We start from the raw sequence: 23,317 nt of genomic DNA on the forward strand, positions 1-23,317 counted from the left end.
TCATAGGTGCTGAATTCAAGCCCCGCTTCTAAATGTGAACAGAACAAGTTACAATCATAGGGGTACTTTGTGAGGGATGGTGCTGTGGTTCAGATGAACACTAGACCAAGGGTCAATTTGTCTGGAAAAACTCAGTAAGGTCTGGCAGCATTCAGAAATCAGAGTTAATGTTCGGGTCCAGTGACCTGTTCTGAAGAAGGGTTACTGGACCTGAAATGTTAACCCAGGATGTAATGATGGCCGGACAGTTTGTTTCCTCGGATAAAAAAAAGCTGAGTTCTGAGGAAGAGTCACCGGACCCGAAACGTTAACTCTGTTTTCTCCTTCACAGATACTGCCAGACCTGCTGAGCTTTTCCAGCAACTTTGTTTTTGTTCCTGATTTACAGCATCTGCAGTTCTTTTGGTTTTTGTTTTCTGGGATGTTGGTTGAAGGTAGATATTAGGCAGGATGCTGAGGTGAAACCCTTTAGCTGTTCTTTGAAAGACGGCCATGAGGTCTTTTAACATACTTAATTATGGCACACCTGGTAGATCTCTAGCGTCAGGGTCATAGGTGCTGAATTCAAGCCCCGCTTCTAAATGTGAACAGAACAAATTACATTCATAGGGGTACTTTGTGAGGGATGGTGCTGTGGTTCAGATGAACACTAGACCAAGGGTCAATTTGTCTGCTTGGACGGATGTAAAGAATCCCACAGCATTATTTTGAAGGAGCATTATTCCCCCATGACCTGGCTAATATTTACCTCTCAATCAACAGCTCAAACAAAATAAGATTATCTGTCATTATTGCATTTTGATTCAAGGTACAGCTCTTTTGACAACACCTTCCGCCATCTAGAATCCCTACAGTGTGAAAAGAGGCCATTTGGTCCACCGAGTCTATACCCATAACCACACACTTACCAATGGCTAATCCACCTAGCCTCCACAGGACAATTTCCCATGGCCAATCCACCTAACCTGCACAACTGTGGACTGTGGGAGGAAACCGGAGCACCCGGAGAAAACCCACACAGACATGGGGAGAATGCGCAAACTCCACACAGACAGTTGCCCGAGGGTGGAATTGAACCCGGGTCCCTGGCACTGTGAGGCAGCAGTGCTAACCACTGAGTCATTGTAAGGGTAGTAGATGCATGGGACCATCATAACATCACCATCTGCAAGTTCCCCTCCAAGCCACATACCATTGTTACTTGGAAATATGTCACTGTTCCTTCATCGTCACTGGGTCACACTGCTGTGATTCCCTCCCTAACAGCGTTGTGGGGCCAACTACACGCCATGAACTATAGTGGTTCAAAAAGACAACTCACCATCACCTTCTCAAGGGTAATAAATGCTGGGCTAGTCAGCAAAACCCACATGCCACAAATGACTTTTTTTTAAAACCTCACTGTATGCAAAATAGCAGCTGTATTACCTACTTTACAATAATCTCTGGAGATATTTAATTGACTATAGAATGCTTTGACGTGTTAGGTGGTTGTGAAAAGTGCTATATAAATGCAAATCTTACTTTTTTTGGGAGGCCTTGCTTTGACTATTCTGAAAGGCAGCACCTTCAAGAACACCACACTTCCTCAGGCTCACAATGAAGTGTCAGCCTAGTTATACAATTAGTTCCTAGACTGAGAATTGGATCCACAATTTCCAATGGAAAACGTTGCTTGAGTTTGAACAGTAACGTTGTCATGGAGAGATTTGTGCCTCTTATAGTTTCAAATGTAAAGGTTAGTTTGATTCATCACATACAGGGGGAGGTGATGGCTTAATGATATTATCATGAGATTATTAATCTGGAGACCCAGGTAATGTCCTGGGGACCTGGATTCAAATCCTGACACGGCAGATGGTGGAGTATGAATTCAACAAAAATCTGAAATTAAAAATCTAATTATGGCCATGAAAAATGTACCTAGTTCATTAATGTCCCTCAGGGAAGGAAATTGCCATCCTAATCTGGTCTGGCCTACATGTACTCCAGATTCTTGGCAAAGTGGTTAACTCTTAACTACCCCATGGGCAATTAGGGATGGGTAATAAATGCTGGCCTAGCCAGTGACACCCTCATCTCATGAATGAATGAAACAAAACCTGCACAAAATGGTAATTTCATCCTTCAGTGACAAGACATTGCAGTAATTAAATCAACTCTCAGCCCTATCTGTGTGCATTGTGATCATGTCTTTTGTAAAGGGTGGAATTTTTAACTTTACTGAAGGCCTACAGGCAGTAATGAATTGGTCCATTACACAATTTCTCTTCAGCTTGAAGTGACAGGTCATCAGCCCAATGGCTGTATTTTTAACCCCCAAGTAAGATTTGCAATTCCATGAAAATGAACAGAGGAAACATTCCTGACCATTTCAGATTGTGTTGCCATGAACTTAGCCATGTATTCTGTTTGTATCCAGGTATGTGAAAGGATATCCTCCCAATTCTCCCTACATTGGAAGTTCTCCAACTCTCTGCCACCTTTTACCTGTGAAGGCTCCATTCTGCTGTCTCCGATTAGACAAGGTAAGTAACTTACAAGCACTTAGCAGACAAAGTAGATTGTTTTCATTGCTCATAGGATAACCAGACACAAATTGCTGCAGAGTAATTGCAGGGTAGTACAGAGTGTCCGTTTATCCTCAAGACAGCCACACTGCCCAGGATTATGGGTTCTTAACTTCTCAAAATATTTCTATATCTAGGCCCAAGTCAGTCAAACAGATAAGTAGCTTCCTATTTGGGAAAAGTCAGGCCAGAATCTTACGGTAGTTTGTTGGATCGTAAGTGGGAGTGAGTGTCAGGGATGTCCAGAGGTACGTGAATTGTCTGGGATGTTTAAACTTTTACTAGGCTGATTTCCACCTCCCAGGGCCCTCTGCACACACGAACACTGAGATCAGTTTCAGTGATGTGACATCTAACTGCATACTTACCCAGGAAATGTTACATTGGTCAATATGTGGTTGAATTCAGACATTAGACAATGTAACTGAGTTGATTAGCCCAACCAACCCCATCCCCATCCCCATCCTGCCACACCCCAATCAACCCCCAAGACCCAACTTATCTCCCAACCCAGGTACCCTTCCCAACCCAACCATACTCCTCACTCAGGCCAATCACCCTACCTTTTGCTCTGACAGCTGCCGCCTCAACTCAACTACCTCCTTGTCAACTCACCCAACCATCTCGCCAACCCACCTACCCATCTTGCCAACTCACTCACCCACCCCACCAACTCACTCACCCATTCATGCACCTTCCAAGCACACAATCTCCTTCACCAAGAACAAAGAAGCAGCAGATGGAAGAGAACAGCACATTTTGCAAGTTTCCTTTCAAATCATACACCGAGGTGACTTAGAACTACATTGCTGCTCCTTTGCTATTACTGGGTCAAAATCTTTCAACTCTCTTTCTAATAATATTGTGAGTGTAGCAGAAACCCCATGGATTACTGAAAGACGCTTGAAAGAGAAGTAGAGACTGAAATCTACAACTCATTTAAAAAGGATCCGGATAGGTGTTTCAAGAGCCATATCCTGCAGGGCTACAAACTAAATGCTGGAAAATGGGATTAGGCTGGGTGTCTCACCTTTCATCCAACACAGATATGATGGGCCAAGTGGCCTCCCTTTGTGCTGTACACTTTATATGATTCTATTGTAAAATGAGATTTGAAGACACAGATGGCGTAAAAATCATGAAGCAGGGTATTTTTTTTCTGTCCTGCTGCATCAATACATTACAAACAGGAAGTGTGAAATTAAGGATGAAAGTATTTACAATATGTACAGGAAATGAGCCTGTGAGTCATAATGGGATGAGAATTCCTTTCATCTGTCTGCATCCCTCCCCACCAACTTCTGACAAAGTCAACCCTTTCTCCACAGAGATTCTGTTCAACTGCTCCATTTGCCCTCTCTTTCCATTGCCACCTACTGCCGGAGGTACTGCCACAATTGCCCAATCTCCCCGGCTCGGTGCCCTCCCTCACTATCACCATCTGCTGCTGGAGGTCCCATTACACTCTTACCATCGTCACAAGGGCAATTGGAGACAGACGACAAATGATGGCCTGGTTAGTGGCACCCACACCCTGGGAACAAATATGCTTAAAAAAAAATTACAAGAAGCTGAGAGATGCCGTAATTGTAGATTCCTATTATTTTCCTTTCTTATCATCGAACAACATTAATTTTTTTTAAGGTGATTGAAGAGAGACTGCAGTCTGAGAGCAAAGAAATGTTATAACTGGAAGCAAGCCAAGACAGTCCAAAAGTTACTTCACTCCGGATCCCTACCATCTGGCAAAAAGAGATAGAAGTTTACCTGTCAGTCAGCACTAGTTTTATATGAGCCAAGTCTCTTGTTGAGAGTGAGAGAATAGTTATTCGATCAAAGATGTCTCCCACATATGTCTGTTATAAAACTTCATCTGGAAACCGTTCAAAAGAATCCGTGGTGTCACAGATAACAGTTCTCTGAAATCAAGAACATTCAGGACATGCCAATGAGTAATCTTTTAGGGAAGAATTGTGTGATATCTACCAGATGGTAAGACTGACAGTGCTGTTGTGATGTGACTGTGTTGTGGAAGAGGTAGCTCTGTGTTTGTTGTGGAGTGCAATGTCAATAGAACTGAAAAACAAAAGCCCACTCACCTTGAATGCAATGTTCATTACACTAAATGTATTAATCCTGTTTAAAAGAAGAACTTTTATTTGTTAGCACCTTTCAGATCATCCCAAAACACTTTACAGCCAATTAGATTATGGTGAAGCGGCCCCTGAAAATAGTGCTATGCGATTTTTTTACATCACATCAGAAGACAGAGGGTCCATAATTTAACATTTGATCTAGAACATGTTTACCGCTAGGTTTTTGTTTTGTTCTGTTGTGTAGGTTTTATGAAAGCGTTTCTGCCTCATTTGTATAACTGTTCTGTTCAGGGCTGTAGACACAACAGCTTTGAAGATGCAAAGGCTTATGGCTTCAAGAATAAACTGATCATTGTGTCTGTGGAGACAGCGGGCAATGGACTGTACAATTTTATTGTCCCCCTTCGAGCCTATTACAGGTCCCGGAGAGAGCTGAACCCCATCGTGCTGCTGCTCGATAACCCGTGAGTGCACCCTTCCTTGGTTTATTTTGAGCCTTGCAAATGCAATTGAGGTTATTTTCCAACCAAACAGAAAGTATTACAAAGAATTCTGTCATTTCCACATGTGTCATCCTTACTGCGTGACAATCCTCCCACTCAGAATTGTACACAATAGTTCATTCACCAGTTAGTCAACAATGACAGAAGAACATAAACAGATGGGTCAGATCAGTGGTAAATGGAATATAACCTTGAGAAGGGTAAGGTAATGCACTTTGGAAGAAGTAAAAAGACAAGCGAGTACTCAATGAATGGCAGGGTGCTATGAGGCTCAAAGAAACAGAGGGATCTGGGGATGCAATGACCTAGTGGTACTTTCACTGGACTGTTAACCCAGAGACCCAGATAATGTTCTGTGGACCCAGGTTCGAATCCCACCATGGCAGGTGGTGGAGTTTGAATTCAATAAATATCTGGAATTAAGAATCTAACGATGAACACGAACCCATTGTCAATTGTTGGAAAAGCCCATCTGGTTCACTAACGTCCTTTAGGGAAGGATCCTTACCTGGTCTGGCCTACATGTGACTCCAGACCCACAGCAATGTGGTTGACTCGTAACTGCTTTCTAGCAATTAGGGATGGGCAATAAACGCCCACATCCCATTAGTGAATAAAAAAAAATGTCTGCAAATCCATGAAGGTGGCAGGGCAGGTTAAGAGGATAGTTAAGAAGGCAGAGATAGTAGGAACTGCAGATGCTGGAGAATCCGAGACAACAAGGTGCAGGGCTGGATGAACACAGCAGGCCAAGCAGCATCATAGGAGCAGAGAGGCTGACGTTTCGGGCCTAGACCCTTCATCAGAAAAGGGGGAGGGGAAGGGGGTTCCGAAATAAATAGGGAGAGAGTGGGAGGCGGATAGAAGAGGGATAGAGGAGAGGATAGGTGGAGAGGAAACAAACAGGTCGAAGAGGCGGGGATGGAGCCAGGAAAGGTGAGTGTAGGTAGGGAGTTAGGAAGGGGATAGGTCAGTCCAGGGAGGACGGACAGGTCAAGGGGGCGGGATGAGGTTGGTCGGTAGGAGATGGAGGTGCGGCTTGAGGTGGGAGGAGGGGATAGGTGGGAGGAAGAACAGGTTGGGGAGGCAGGGACGAGCTGGACTGGTTTTGGGATGCGGTGGGGGGAGGGGAGATTTTGAAACTTGTGAAGTCCACATTGATACCATTGGGCTGCAGGGTTCCCAAGCGGAATATGAGTGTGGGTCACTTGCCTTTATCAGTCGAGGCGTAGATTATAAAAGCAGAGAGGTTAGATTAGAACTGTGCAGGACTTTGGTTAGGCCGTAGCTAGAGTACTGTGTGCAGTTCTGGTCCCCATACTATAGGAAGGATGTGATTGCACTGGATGGGGTGTAGAGGAGATTCAGCAGGGTGTTGCCTAGGATGGAGGACTTTAGCGATGAAGAGAGGCTGGGTAAGCTCGTGTTGTTTCCTTTGGACCAGAGAAAGTTGAGGGGAGATCCTGATCGAGTCACACAAGATTAAGAGGAACGTGGACAGGATGAATAGAAAGCAGCTATTCCCATTGGTTGAAAGGTCAATACAACAGGACACAATTTGTAGGTGAAAGGCAGGGGGTTTAGAGGGGTTTTGAGGAAAAATATTTTCTCCCAGTGGGTGATGGGGATCTGGAATGCAATGCCTGGAGTGGGAATTGAGGTGGGAAACCTCAGTACCTTTAAAAAGCACTGAGATATGCACTTAAGTTGTCATAACGTTCAAGGCTAGTGCTGCAACAGGATTAGCGGAAGTGGGACTAGGGTAGATTCAGTATAGTTTTGGCAGGACAGTCTCAGTGGGCTAAAGGGCCTTTTCTACACAGTATGATTCTATAAACAGTATATCACCAAAGAATGAATTTAGGTCCTGATTGTTAATTGTATGCTATGAAATAATCCTGCTGGCCACTGAGTTCTGAAGTCTTTTATCAACCATTATTTGGAGAACACTTCACATTTTATTGGAATTTATTCATTTTCAGTTCCCTTTCTTAGACCCAAGACTTTAGTTGATGTCAAGCAAGCTATCTTATAAAAGAATCTCATATTGTAAACAGCCGTTAGGTGAACCAATTGACAAGTAGCAAGCAGTTATCATTAATGACAGCTGGTTTGAGAAGAGGTAACCTTGATAGAGGATGATGCCACTCTGCCAAAATAAATACTATTACTCCGCAGATCACGGGCACAAAACACGATGTTTGTTTGAGTGGTTCTGAACTAGATGTACAGCTATTGATACACATATTCACTCACCTCATACTTCCATTCCTTCTTTCAGGAACAAGAGAATATTGCCCTATTTTGAAGCCCTATAATGTTTATACGTTGTGCATGCCATGTTATTAGAAAGTCTGGTTGCTTATGTTATTTCGTGAAAGTATTTTATTGGTTCAGCTTAGTAGGAGGAAGGGATGGCCTAAATCTCACCCACCTTAAGATTGAGGACTGAGTGTTTTCTCTGAGAACAAAACCCTTGCTGTCATTTTTTGGTAGATTCAACCACTATTTCACCAAATAAATAATTTGTGGACAAATAGTAATGGGCTACACGAGAAATCGGAGCTGGGTAGGCCATTCAGCCCCTTAATCCTACTGCACCATTCAATACAATCATGGCTTATCTTGGGTTTCAACTCCTCTTTCCTGCCCGCTCCCCATGTCCTTGATTCCTCATGAGATATGGGCTCCCAACTGTGAGCGTGCAGGCAGAGGGACCAGGAAAACTCCCCAGTGACCTTCCAACTCAGGAATGGGGCAGAGCCTAACATGTCACCCTCTTTGGGCTTTGGGCAGGAAGGGTTACTGATGAGAGTGAGGTGTTGAGGGGAGAAGAATCCCCTCCATCACTAGCCCCCCGCCCTTCCAGATCAGGTGACCCTCCATCCCACGGAGAGCGGCATGGTGGTTCAGTGGTTAGCACTGCTGCCTCACAGTACCAGCGCTTTGAGTTCGATTCCACCCTTGGGCAACTGTCTGTGTGGAGTTTGCACATTCTCCCTGTGTCTGTGTGGGTTTCCTCCGGGTGCTCCGGTTTCCTCCCGCAGTCCAAATGTTGATAGGTTAGGTTGGATTGGCCATGCCAAATTGCCCTTGGCATCCAGGGATGTGCAGGCTAGGTGGATTAGCCATGGGAAATGCAGGGTCACAGGTACAGGGTTGTGGTGAGGGAGGTGGTATGGTGCTGCGTGGGATGCTCTTCGGAGGGTTAGTGTGGACTCAATGGGCCAAATGGCCTGCTTCCACTCTGTAGGGATTCTATGATTCCAGGTCTTCCCTCTCTATCACCTGTTCTTCCCTCACCTCCACCCCACCCTGGCTATCCCCATTGCTGCTACCTAACCTCTTCCTGCCTGCTCCTGTGGACTCGACACTCAGACTTGCGGGACTGCTTGTAGTTCCAGCAGTGACCACTACTCCTGGTGGTGCTGTTGGGAACCACAGAGCTGCCAGCCAGTCTCTCTGTCCGAGGTGGGACATCCTCCAGGGTGAGGCAGAGTAGATGTCTCACCTTCAGCCGATTAACACACCATTGGAACATTAAGTAGTTGCTAACCATTAAACATTACCCATTGTCTATGAAAGTGCGGGGAAGATGGGTCATTGCTGAAATCACCACAGACCCAAGTGCAGACAACTCCATCACTATTTGCGGGAATCTGCACATTCCAAAAACATGAAACAAGAAATTATCATCCTAGCTTGCTGCACTTTCTTTCCCCCTCCACCCCATGTTTGTCTGATTTTTTTGCCTCTCTTACATCACTCTCGTTGGTTAATTTTCCTACTTTCACGACCATGTTTTCACTACACTTCTTTCCATGTCAACTTACAGATGAAACATCCTAGGTAATAATAAAAATCCTAACTGTATACTGTTGTTAAATAACTGGTATTATCCTGTGCCCCGAGAGGATCTCTTTTCAATTGAGTGATAAACCATAATGTTGTTTACCTGTTTCTTAGAAATCCTCTGGCATAGGAAGTTTGTGTGCTTACAGAAATTGTTCATTTATTGACCTTTCAGATGGGGACCTGGCTTTGAACAAACTACACTGATGTTACAAACAGTGCAACAACGAACTCTCCCACACCACTCCTACTATTTTCCCTGCCTTTCCTGTACACAAACCCAATGTAAGGCTAAAACATTGTTGCAGATCAGGCCCCATCCCCTCAATCTTCACCTTGACAAAATATTTGTTGCCTTTAGTGGTATTCTGTTCTAATCCCATCCTTTACTGTCATCAGACTTGTCTCTGAGAGTGAAAAATTTTAGCTCAGAGTTACAATAGTATATATTTCTACATATTCGAAAATGTTTTGATTCAATGGATGGATGACTTTTGTGCAACGTAATAATAGCTTTATGTTTATTTTCAGACCAGAGAATCACTTTTTAGAAGCTATCTGCTGTTTCCCAATGGTTTATTTCATGGTGGGATGTATTGATAAGTAAGTATCAATGTATTGTAGCAATCAAAAAAGCCAGAACTCAACTACTTGATTACATTTGCTCTTTCTTGGAAACTCACTCTTAAGTATGAGACAGTGGAGTAGAGTCCCATTACATGTAGTTGAATGTAGGTTTGTTTTAGACCCTTCTTTCATGAATGTTCCTATCCCAATGTGCTGACACCAGGAGGTCAGTGAACTAGAAGGTTTTAAAACAATGTTGCAGCTTCATTGGTGACCGTGATTTCAGTTGCCTTTATCCCAAGCACTGAAGTGTCCTTCCTCTTCGTGTCCCTATCCTCCTTTAAGACATTGACCGCAATCTACTTCTTCAACCAAGCTTTTAGTCATCTGGCCTAATATCTCATCTTGTGTGTTTTGGCGTCAAACTGTGTTTTGTAATGGTCCTGCAAATTGTTTTGGATTTTTTTTAACCATGTTATAGGTGCTAAATTAAGATACATCGGTGTTGTTGAGCTCGAGGCAGGAAGACTTTGGAAATCAGAAGCTGTAATGGAACTGAAGAACAGGGAGTTCAGTCAGTGTCTGAAGGGGAAAGGGAGGTCTATGTGTTGGGTGGGAACCTGCAGTAGAACTGTTCGTCACACTGATGCATTTTCTTGCTGCCTCTGCTTGTGATTTTTATTTATTCATTACAGGCGTATGAACATTGGCTAATCCAACAATTATTAGGTCATCCCTAATTGCCCTTGATAAGATGATGGTGAACTATCTTATTGAACAGCTGCAGCCTATTGAGTTTCAGGACACTCACACTACCACTAGGGAGGAAGTTCCAGGATTCTGACACAGTGATAGTGAGGGAATGCCAATGTTTCCACGTCAGATTGGTGTGTCACTCTGGGGGGTGGGGGGGAGCGATCTTGGGACGGTAGTTAGCATATTTTAACTCTTGGTGTCTACCTTTTTGTTTCCTCGGGCATATCCCTCAGCCTGGATAATCTACTGCAGTGTGGGATTATTTATGCTGATAACCTGGTGGTTGTGGACAAAGAGAGTACGATGAGCGCTGAGGAAGATTACATGGCTGATGCCAAGACGATTGTTAATGTTCAAACAATGTTCAGGTAAGCTCATTCCTGCAGAAGAAGCCTGGATATCCGAACTGTGAATGAATTGGTTCCTGTCTCTCAAATAAATAGACTTTTCTCTTAACATTGTAAAAATTGTATAAATTGGCATTGATATAACAACTTCTAGCAGTGATCTTCGGATGTCTCAAAGCATGTTACAATTAAGTAAGTATTTTTGAAAGGGTAGTCGCTGTTGTAAGATGATAACAATGCTAACATAATTGGTCGACAGCAATTGGCAATGTGATGATGACCAGATAATCTGGTTCTATTGATGTTGATTGAAGGGGTCAATATTGGCCAGGAAACTGCAGAGAATTCCTTCTACAAATGATTGCCACTGGCTCTTTTACATTCACCTGAACAGGCAGATAAGATCTCAGTTTAATATCTCATTTGAAGGATGTGCCTCTGAGAGTGCAGCACCTTTTCAGTACAGGCCGGGAGTCCTTTATCTGTACATCCAAAAACCGAAAAGACCGACAAACTAAAGGTCTTTCGGAAGCAGAGCCAAAAGGAACGGTAGACACGCTGAGTATAGGCGCTTTAGAAACAAACTTGACTTTTAAATTCATTTGGGTGAGTTTGGGCAAAAAAATGTGTTTTTCCAAAGGGTTCAAATGGACCTGGAACTGTCTTTGCCTTTTAATCGGTTATTTCTATATGGTTTGCTGCAATGACAATCCATCTTTCAGAGTGAAGGTTAGCATCTGTATTTATTTTGCTTTTAAGATATGGAGTGAGAGTGCAGTGGGAGCTGGACAAAACGGTGAAGTCCTTAAGATGTGGTTTTGACAAACCATTGACTCGTAGAGATGTACAGCATGGAAACAGACCCTTCGGTCAAACTCGTCCATGCCAACCAGATATCCTAAATTAATCTAGTCTATTTGCCAACATTTGGCCCATATCCCTCTAAACCCTTCCTATTCATACTACCCATCCGGATGCCTTTTAAATGTTGTAATTGTACCAGCCTCCACCGCTTCCTCTGGCAACCTACACACCACCTTCTGTGTGGAAAAGTTGCCCCTTAGGTCCCTTTTATATCTTTCCCCCTCTCACCTCAAACCTATGCCCTCTAGTTTTGGGCTCCCCTACCCTGAGAAAAATACCTTATCTATTCACCCTATCCGTGCCCCTCTATAAGGTCACACCTCAGCCTCCAACGCTCCAGGGAAAATAGCCCCAGCCTATCCACGCCTCTTCCTATAGCCTCAAACCTTCCAACCCTGGCAACATCCTTGTAAATCTTTTCTGCACCCCTTTCAAGTTTCACAACATCTTTCATATAGCAGAGAAACCAGAATTGAGAGCAGTGTTCCAAAAGTGGCCTAACCAATGTCCTGTACAGCCACAACATGACCTCCCAACTCCTATACTCAATGCACTGGCCAATAAAGGCAAGTGTACCAAATGCCTTCTTCACTACCCTGTCTACCTGTGACACCACCTTCAAGGATCTATGAACCTGCACCCCGAGGCCTCTTTGGCAACTCTCCCCAGGACCCCAGTATTAAGTTTATAAGTCCATTATGAAGTCTGCATACAAGATGTGCTATGAAGCTGCCTAAGAGTATCCAAAAACTGAAAATATCCTTTATCGGAAAACCAACTTAGGTTTTCAGATAAAGGATTCCCAACATGTACTAAACTTCATGTGCTCGAATTTCTGGAGGAGTCCTGAATCAACAGCCTCCTGACTGAATGGCGAGTTGGCCACAAATTGAACATTGGCAGAGGCATCCATCCACAGAGATTAAACAGGGATTTTTACCCACTCACCCATTGCTGTCCAGTCAGCCAAGCGTACCATTGGTACAGACTGGAACTGACTCAGCAGTGAAGCTAAAATGGTCCAGGTACACACACATTTGTGGGTGTAGCTACAGCATGTGGACTGGATCAGCTCAGAAAGGCAGCTCATCACCACCTTTTCAAATGGTAATTAAGGACAGGCAATAAATGCTGGCACAGCCGGTGATGCCCATGTGCCATGAATAAATTTTAAAAAACTGCTCCAGGCTAGCACACGTTATAAAAGTGTATGTTGCCACGGGGAGGAAAGTGGACTGGGGGAAAGGTTCTGAGATTCTGTTAACCCATTTCCCAGGAGAACTTTGTGAGAGGGAAAAATGCAGAAAGAGAAAAAGCGCATAACATTGACAATTTTTATGAAATGTATTCCCAGTGATATTTTTACTGCATATACTTTCCACATGAGGAGCTACCTCCCTGATAGCTACTCGCTGTGTCATTAGTGTCAAGGACCCTTCGTTTTATGGAGACAAATAAAAGATGAGCGTTGGAAATTTCAGTTCAAATCATGAAATGTTGGAAACATGCGGCAGGTTCCCAGACAGAAAGGCATAAAACGAGTTAATATCTGAGTTCTGATGAAGGAATTTTAACTCGGAGGCTGTCGGAATCCCTTGGGATTTTCTGGAATGTTCAGTTCTATTCGTGAGCAATGGTGCCATTGGTTCAAAATGGTAACATCAAAAAAGTAAAATAAACGCCACATAATTTAAAAGCAGAGTACAAATATTATTGTTTGTCATCTGGGAAATAAATAAGAAACATATTAAACATTATATGGTCTAATTGCTTCTTGGATCAACATAATGTGAGCCGTTGTGCCCTCCATATTGATGAATATTTAGTGTCTGTTCTGTCGTTCAGGGAGTCCGAGTTGCCATGGCAACACACATTTTTATAATGCCTGCTAGCCTGGAGCAGGTTTTTTTTAATTATTTCATGGCATCACCGGGCTGGGCCAGCATTTATTGCCTGCCCCTATCTACCACTTGCAAAGGTGGTGGTGAGCTGCCTTTTTGAGCTGATGCAATCCATGTGTTGTGGCTACACCCACACAAAGCCATTAGGGAGGGAGTCCCTAGACTTTGACCCAGCGACACTGAAGGAATGGAGATACATTCCCAAGTCAGGATGGTGAGTGGCTTGGAGGGGAACTTGCAGATGATGGTGTCCCCATATATCCGCTGCCCTTGTCCTTCCGGATGGTAGTGGTCGCTGGTTTGGAAGGTGCTGTTGGAGGAGCCTTAGTGGAATTCTGCAGTGCATCTTGTAGATCGTATGCACTGCTGTTGCTGAGTGTCAGTGGTGGAGGGAGTGGATGCTTGTGGATGTGGTGCCAATCAAGTGGGCTGCTTTGTCCTGGATGGTGTCAAGCTTCTCGAGAGTTGTTGGAACTGCACCCATCCAGGCAAGTGGGGAGTATTCCATCATACATCTGACTTGTGCCTTGTAGATTGTGGACAGGCTTTGGGGAGTCAGGAGGTGAGTTACTCATAACAGGATTCCAAGTCTCTGACCTGTTCTTGAGCTACTGTATTTACATGGCCAATCCAGTTCAGTTTCTGGCCTGTGATAATCTCCAGGATGTTCATAATGGGATATTCAGTGATGGAAACACCACTGAATGTCAACATGAGATGGTTAGATTGTCTCTTGTTGGAAATGGTCATAGCCTGGCATTTGTGTGGCATGAATGTTACTTGCCACCTGTCAGCCCAAGCCTTGATATTGTCCAAATCTTGTTGCATTTGGACACGGATTGCTTCAGTATGTGAGGAATCGTGAATGGTGCTGAACATTGTGCAGTCATCAGTGAACATTCCCACTCCTGACTTTATGATGGAGGGAAGGTCATTGATGAAGCAGTTGAAGATAGTTGGGCCTAGGTCACTCTCCTAAGTGACTCCTGCAGAGATGTCCTGGAGCTGAGATGACTGACCTCCAACAAACACGACCATCTTCCTATGTGTCAAGTATGACTCCAACAAGCAGTGAGTTTGCCCCTGATTCCCATTGATTCCAGTTTATCTTGGGCTCACGATGCTGCACTGTGTCAAATGTGGCCTTAGTGACAAGGTCTGTCACTCGCCTCACCTCTGGAATTCAGCTCTTTTGTCCATGTTTGAACCAAGGCTGTAATGAGATCAGGAGCTGAGTGGCCCTGGCGGAACCCAAACTGGGCATCACTGAGCAGGTTATTACTGAGTAGGTGCAGCTTGATAGCACTATTGAGGCACCTTCCATCATTTTCCTGATGATCGAGGATAGACGGATGGGGCAATAATTGGCCGGGTTGGATTTGTCCAGCTTTTTGTGTACAGGACATACCATATTGTCAGGTAGATGCCAGTGTTGTTACTGGAACAGCTTGGCGAGGGGAGCAGCAAGTTTTGGAGCACACGTCTTCAGTACTATCGCTGGAATGTTGTCAGGGCCCATAGCTTTGCAATTACCAATCCTTTCATCTGTTTCTTGTTATGACATGGAGTTTGTTGAATCACCTGAAGACTGGTATCTATGATTCTGGGGACCTCTGAAGGAGGCTGAGATGGATCATCCACTTGACACTTCTGTTTGAGTGTTACTAATGTTCCAATTTTATCTCTTGCACTGACGCACTGTTGTTTTGTCTGATACATTTTCATCCACAAAAGGCAGGGGAAGCAGAGCCCAGATTTTTTTAAGGCAACGGTTGATAGATTTATGATAAGCAAGGCGGGGTGAAAGGATATTGGACGTGGACAGGGTTGAGTCATTAGATCAGCCATGAACTTATTGAATGGTAGAACATGCTCAAGGGGCCGAACAGCCTACTCCTGCTCCTCTGGCAGGAGGAGAGGCAGGAATTAAATCACTGTGTCATTGCAAACTTTTATTTTTGTGGCAATAGTATTCTGTTTAACGTCGGAAAAAAAATGCACTCAAACGGTGTTTCGATTTGAAATAGAAATCAAACATTTCAGCTTCAGAAAATTAATTCAATGGATGTTCAAGTGAAGCAGTTCTTCATGTTGTTTTAGTTCTGCCATTGACATCTTTCTCAGGACGTCCCCTCGGATAGCAGAATCACAGAGATATGTTGTAATATTGATTATCTTTCCACGAGGAACCAGTTGTTGTTTACCACATCTTCAGTGGTAGGCTGTAGTCATTGTCATAACTGTAGTCAGACCATAAGGTCACTCTCACGTTCCACTTCACAAGAAAACACGTGGTCAATTTGTCAGCCTTCCTGGAGATTTCATTTATCATCATCACCGGCCACATCTTAGCCCTCAGAGCTGGGGTAGAGTAAGATGCAGGGTTTGGGAGCCACAGAAAGCTCAGAATCAACTTTGTAAGTAATTTTGAGTTATTTGTTTAAGTTTACAAAGAAGCAATGGTTCAGTTATGAGGTAGGATGCGACTACAACCTACGAAAGGTGGGAGTGATTCACTGATACCAGAAGGCGAATGGTCAGTTGGTACACAGTGTCAATGATAACAGCTCATGATCCATTCACTTCTCCAGCTGAACTGTAGGTATCCAATCTCTTGGATCTTCTTCTACCTGTCCTGTTTTCTCAGGACAGTGACTTCAAAGGAATTAGGGAATTTACATGTACATATTAATCAATTAAAACCTTCTAACTGATTAAAGATTTAACAACATCTTAGGTTTGTTTAGTACATCCTATAAGTGGTGAGAGCCTTTGATCTTTTACTTATAAATTCTGTGTCTGATACTACCCCTCTCACTAACACCTGAAAAAGGAGCAAGACTCCAAAAGCTTGTGTTTTCAAATCAACCTATTGGACTATAACCTGGTGTTGTGTGATTTCTGACCTTGTCCACCCCAGTCCAACGTAGGTGCCTCCATAATCTGATGAAGGTGACTGCCTATTGAGGACTGCCCCTCTGTCTCTGAGAACCTATTCATTCATTTTAAGAATGGAGGAGGGGGAAGGGAGCTGGGAAATAAATAGAGAGAGAACAGGTGGGGCTGGGGGAGGTAGGTGGGATGGTGATAGGTGAGTGCAGATAGGCAGTGGTGGGGATTGGTTAGAGAGGTGGGAGGGAGGGTTGGTCATGCGATGAGGCTGGGGGTGGGGAGACTTTGAAACTGGTAAAATGACTTTGCTGGTTTCAACATCTCCCCACCTCCGGCCTCATCCCATGACCAACCCTCCCTCTCATCCCCGCCTCCTTGACCTGACACAACCTGTCTATCTTCTCTCCCACCTATCCGCTCCTCCCACCTCCCTGACCAATCCCCACCACTGCCTACCTGCACTCACCTATCGCCATTCCACCTACCTTCCCCAGCCCCACCCCACCTCTCTCAATTTATTTTGGAGCTCCCTTACCCCTCTCCCATTTCTGAAGAAGGGTCTTGACCCGAAACGTCAGCTTTCCTGCTCCTCTGATGCTGCCTGGCCTGCTGTGTTCCTCCAGCTCCACACTGTTATCTCAGATTCCAGCATCGGCAGTTCTTACTATCTCGATTATTTTAATCCTAATCTACTTCATGTCAACCATTTGCTTGAACTTTTCTAACCAGTCTATATAAGACAGGTACCCAAAATATTATCATGGCCACATTCCTCCCTGACCATCTCCCAGCTCAAGATCAGCTTTATAGTTTTAGTCATGCTGAGGGTCATTTCCAGACCCATTCTAAACAGCTCCCCAGATAAGGAGATTCATAGGATGCCATCCTCCCAATCTATGAGTGTCAATATGGAAACCAAGAGAGCTTAACACTTCCAGGGGTCAGTTTTATGTATATTTCCAGAAAAAGAAATTAGCTTTTCTGCTGAAGAGGTGTTACGCTATGCTTATCCATTCTTAATAAGTGTTGCTAGATATTTGCTAAACATTTTCAGAGATGTCATTAGACACCTCTGGAGCAGGTGGGACTTCAACCTAGATCTCCTTGCTCAGAGGCAGGACACTACCACTGCTCCATAACGGCTGAATAAATGTTTCTATACTCTTATTAAAAAGTATCATGTATTAACGCCCCCATTTCTCACAGTGGTCATGGTCAGAACTAACAAACTTGCTTGGATCACTGACTTTTTTTGGGTCCTAAAACAGTCAAGGGGTAAGAAAATCAGAAATGATTAAGCTTTTCTTCCCATGATTAACTATATTTGGATGTTTCTTGTTGTATTCCATTTTTCAGGTTGTTCCCCAGTCTCAGTATCATCACTGAATTGACTCACCCATCAAATATGAGGTTCATGCAGTTTCGAGCCAAAGACTGTTATTCACTTGCACTCTCCAAATTAGAAAAGGTAACTTATTTATTTCTCAAATTTAAGGTAAAGTGCGGGTGAAATGCTTCACCTCTAATGAAATAGCAAGATCAATCAATTTCCCCTTTAGGAAGACCTATTTGAGATGGATGTGTAATAAATTTCAAGAGCTTTAATATGACTTAGCTGGTTTAGCATCACCTCCTCCACTTAGTTTCTTTCATCGTTGTGCTTAGATGGGACAGGACCACAATGGGTTTTCCTTAGATGCCTGTTTGCCATGGTTACATCTGTCCTGAGCATAACAATTGGAAAGAAAAGTAATTGTGATAAACCTACACTCTTCATACAGATTACAAAAGCACTGTCCTTGGGCCAATGTTTAAAGACCAGCTCTGCCTGGTATTGAGAGATTTTTATCCAAATTGAAATGATAGATGTAGCAGTCTCCTTTGATGTCATAATATTTTGTTCCGTGTGGAAAATTGAAAGGAATTCCAGAAAACAGCTAAAATATTAATGGATTATCAGGCATTTTCTGAAAATACTGACATGATGGTGGGACTTCCTGTAGCAGGTTTTTATAGGCAATGTCACTGCTCAGAGGAAATCCATACCATAATATTTTATTTGTAGGCAGCAACAACAATAATTTGAGAGCAAATGTGTAAATACAGAAGAATGTAAAAAAATTCTCAAGGTGCTGATCTGATGATTTTGAGAGCTCAGTTTGAGACTCTTTCCCTTACAGGTTTTCCCACATTCTACACAAGAGGATGAACCAAGCATGGAGTATAGGTTGGGGTAGTTCAAGGTGAAAGCTCTGCCCTTAAGTATTTATGAATCTCAATGGGCTGAATATCACAAGCACTGTGTTCATGGTTTTCCCACATGGTAGTTCACGCATGGGTTGTAACCACTAGAAAGAGGCATTTCTGCTGTACAGCAACCAGTTGCAATAACCTTACTCTGCTGCCCTAGCAGGTTTTCTGGTTGATGAACGGATGTTACCTGCACTATCTCAATACTTAATCAACAATTATATTCCCCGAATATTGCCGAGAAAATGACAAATTTTGCTGAAGCATTTTGTCTTGCACTCATCAGGACAGTTCACAAGAATATCCGTTTTAATGGAGAGTCACATTTGTATTTTCTGGGAGGAAAGAGCTGATTAGTTGGCAAGTGTTTAGTAGAGGTGCTGCCAAGGAAATTGCACCTGTTAATGATGATTGACACTTAACTGACAAGCTGGGACTGTTCACCATTGAAAGAAATAAGGCTGGGAGGAGATTTGATAGTGGGTTCCAAAAGCATGAGCAGGCTGGTAGAGTAGATTGGAAGATGTTGTTCCCACTCATAAAAGAAAAAAGAACAAGGGAGCATATAGAGAGGATGTTTCCACTGGCAGGTGAAGCTAGGACAAGAGGGCATAGCCTCAAGATTAGAGGGAGCAGATTTAGGACTGAATTGAGAAGGAATTTCTTCACCCAGAGGGTTGTTAATCTGTGGAATTCCTTGCCCAGTGAAGTAGTTGACGCTACTTCAGTAAACGTTTTTAAACAAAAGGTAGATTTTTTTTGAACAATAAAGGAATTAAGGGATACGGTGAGAACGCGGGTAAGTGGATCTGAGTCCACGAAAAGATCAGCCATGATCTTATTGAATGGCGGAGCAGGCTCGAAGGGCCAGACGGCCTACTCCTGCTCCTAGTTCTTATGTTCTTATGTACTTAAAGTGATGCGCAAATGGGGTGATGTGAGAAAAGTTTTTTTTCACACAGCATGTATTTGGGGTCTGGAATGCACTGCCTGGAATTATGGCAGAGGTAGGTTCATTTGAAGCATTCACAAGGGCATTGGAGGATTATTTGGTTGTGGGGAAAAGGCAGGTCGTAGGTAATAGAATTGAATAGTCATAATGGGCCAGATGGTCAAATCCTGTGCTGTAACAATTCTGTGAATCTCTGTTTACATTTTAAACCAGGCAGGTTGAATTTGATTGGTCAAAGTATTGCCTTGAGGGATGAACCAATGATTGGCTATCACCTATTTTATTGAATTGAAGTAGGTGCAGTGTATGTACATGCTGTGTCTCCATTTCGTTTCATGTTTTTTTCCACCTTACAGAAGGAACGTGAGAAAGGCTCAAATTTGGCATTCATGTTCCGACTCCCGTTCGCTGCTGGAAGAGTGTTCAGTATCAGCATGTTAGACACACTATTGTACCAGGTGTGTAGCATGCTCACTGAATATTACTGTCTTTTACATTGTAACCTATTAGATGGTGATGTACAGACAAAAATGAACATGTTCGCTGGCATACAGGCTACAAGCGAGGGTTCGCTATCTGCAGAAATCGAACATTGATGAGAGTTGTAATGGACTAAGCGGCACGCTTGCAAGTTCTCCCAGGTTTCAGTTATATGGAGTAACTCAAAAAACTGGGGCTGTTCTCTTTAGAACAGGGAATGTTAAAGAGATATTTAACAGACTCCGCTGACTGGCAGTAGGATCAGACACCAGAGGATGTGGATGTCATAATAATTGGGAATGGAGAGGGGTTCAATGAGGAGAATATTTTGTTTTCTCAGCAACAAGTTCTATTCATGTAAGCCTGAAAGAATGGTGGAGGCAAATGTATAACCAGATTCTTGTAAATCATGGGCCCTGACATCTGGAAGAGAGCAAACACCAGCCTAGAACGAGCATGTGAAGGGAGAGGACTTAGATATTAACACTGGACAGCTGTATGTGGTAAACTACTGAATACAGATGTAGATAAAGGAGAGTCACTGTACATAAGGAGTTAAACAGCCTTATCCAGTGATTAGGAGCCACCAGCCTTGGAGACAGCAAATATGCAGATACGCACAGCCTGAAATACTCCAAACCAGTATCTCAATGTGCAGATAGCTTCAAGCACAAGATAAACCTGCAATTTCAATAACTTTCCATACAGAAATGAATGTAGACCTGAAAAGATCAGACAGGTGGGGCAAATTGTATCATGGTTCCCAAAGAGACAGCATAAGCATCGTGGGGCGAATGGTCCCTTGCTGTGCTGCCTGTTTGAATGAAGAATTCCCAGCTTCTGACACCACTTGGGCATTTTAGTATTGACAGAGAATGGAAATTGTTCAAGTTGATCAGGTTGATTGAGGTGGGCAATGCTAAAGTGATCACAACTATGTTTACCTGATGTGGCTGGTGCTTATAAAGGGTGACAATTGTTTAATCTTTCCTATTTTCCTCTCTAGTCCTTTGTTAAAGATTACATGATCCCAATCGCCCGGTTATTACTGGGACTTGACACTACGCCAGGCTCTGGTTACCTTTGTGCTGTAAGTACTTGAAACACCCACATACCTTCTGAAAGTTAAAGTTTGGTGTTGATAAATGTACTTTGTTTTGTTACCTTGTTTGCAGGGATGAAGATAAAATGAAATATTCGTCATTTCTAAAGTGTTATTGTGTACAAGCTGGGCAATTCCTTTCACTGTGTTTTAAAATACTGTTCAGTTGCTTGCTTGCTTTCTCTCTCTCTCTCTCTCTCTCTCTGTCTGGATGGGTTGAAAGCAGGGAGACACTGACTGAAGACTTGAGAAAGGCCCTTCTTTGGGGCAGCAAGTGGTTAGGATCTGGAATGCACTGCTTGGAAAGGTGTTGATACAATCGGGGCTTTGTAAAGAGAAACTGGATAGACTCATGAAGAGGGAAGATTTGCAGGGCTGTAAGGAAGAGTAGTGGAGTGGGTCTTACAGAGGGCCAGCATGGGCTCAAATGGTCAAATGACTATTCATCGTGCTAAGCCATTCTGTAATACAGGCACTTACTACTGAATGGGATAGTAGTAACTGCAGATGCTGGAGAATCTGAGATAACAAGGTGTAGAGCTGGATGAACACAACAGGCTAAGCAGCATCAGAGGAGCAGGAAGGCTGACGTTTTGGGTCTAGACCCTTCTTCAGAAAAAAAAAGAAGGGTCTGCTGAAATCTAGACCCGAAACATCAGCTTTCCTGCTCCTCTGATGCTGCTTGACCTGCTGTGTTCATCCAGCTCTACACCTTGTTATCTCACTTACTACTGAATGATCTATTCCTTGCAAGATTCGACATTCTGTTATTAAAGAACTACTTCAGGTGGGATCCTCCTACGTATATTGCCATATGGTGCTGAGACAAGCAGCCCTGAGCTGTGAGTGCCTGGAGGCCTGAAACCGTTTTGCTGATGTCTCAATTGGCTTTGTTAAGGCACAGGCTTGCAAACATAAGGGTGCTGACTCAACGGGGAACATCTAAATAGGAGAAGGTGAACGAGTTGCAAGGGAACAATGCCTGTCAGAAAACTCAGAAAAAGTAATTAGCAGAACAAAGCAGTACCCAAATGCAATATTTACGTAAAAGGATTGAATAATGGGGGGTTTTATTGTATTTAGGACCTTCATATATATATAGATATATGTGTGTGTAATTTAATAAATATATGAATCATACTTTATAATAACTTTTCAAGAGGAGCAAACAAGCCCTTTTTTAAAAAGGTTATTTCATATCTTTCATCACTGTAATGGATTTTGGATGTCACTGGATAGGCCAGTATTTATTGCTCATTCCAAAATACACCCACAGTGCTGTTAGGTAGGAGTTCCAGCATTTTGACCCAGCAACAATGATATAGTTCCGAGTCAGGGTGGTGTGCAGCTTGGAAGGGAATGTACAGCAGATCGTGGCCTAGTGGTAATCCTATTAGGCTTGTAATTCTGAGGCTGTGGTTAATGCTTTGGGGGTATGGCCTCAAATTGCACCTCAACAAGTGGTAAGGATTTAATTGTAGTAAATCAGGAATTAAACACTTGTCCAGTGGTAGTTGTCACTGTTGTAAATACCCATCAGGTTCCCTAATGTCATCCTTACCTGGTTCGGCCTACATGTGACTCCAGATCCACAGCAATGTTGTTGACTTTCACTGTACTCTGAAATGGCAAAGTAAATCACTCAGTTGTTTCTAACTGGTGCAAAGTCCATCCCTTTTAGGATTATTAACCCTGCTCTCTCATCATATTGAGCTTATCTCTCCAGCATAAAAGAAGATTTTAGGAGTCAGAAATTAAAACCGGAAATTCTCAGCAGTTCAGAGCATCCATGGAGAGAGATAATCGCACTTATCATTTCAAGTTAATCGTCTTAAATTAGAATTATCTTTACAATTGTCTCTTGAACTCTTTCATAATGTCCACTACACTGACCATCCGAGCTCGAGGGCTCCACAATTAAAAATTATATCCTAACTTTCCACCTTCTCCTTAACTGCTTTGCTCATGATTCATCTTCCCTGACATTTGGACTCTTAGCCATAAATAAATCAAATTGCTGGTTAGCTGTTGATGGTTTCTATCAGTTAAATATACAATTAGAGCACGAACTTTCCCAAAGACAAACAATTTTGCCAAGAAAAACCTCCTCCTAACCCAGTATTTAACGCACATTCCAACAGATATTTGTTTTCCTAAACAGTTCTTGACATGGCGCTCAAGGAAC

At 43.2% G+C, this 23,317-nt stretch overlaps 1 protein-coding gene across 1 annotated transcript in view; it reads left to right on the forward strand.

Annotated features, from left to right (window-relative positions):
* Positions 1-23,317, forward strand: part of kcnt1b (potassium sodium-activated channel subfamily T member 1b) — a 345,244-nt gene that overhangs the window by 289,325 nt on the left and 32,602 nt on the right. The window contains 7 exon segments of the mRNA XM_048613616.1: positions 2,423-2,528; positions 4,958-5,130; positions 9,553-9,624; positions 10,578-10,712; positions 17,705-17,816; positions 19,907-20,008; positions 21,037-21,120. Of these exon segments, the coding sequence (XP_048469573.1) occupies positions 2,423-2,528; positions 4,958-5,130; positions 9,553-9,624; positions 10,578-10,712; positions 17,705-17,816; positions 19,907-20,008; positions 21,037-21,120 (784 nt within the window).

Source organism: Rhincodon typus, chromosome 28 (assembly GCF_021869965.1).
Source record: "Rhincodon typus isolate 14 chromosome 28, sRhiTyp1.1, whole genome shotgun sequence".
Taxonomy (NCBI): domain Eukaryota; kingdom Metazoa; phylum Chordata; class Chondrichthyes; order Orectolobiformes; family Rhincodontidae; genus Rhincodon; species Rhincodon typus.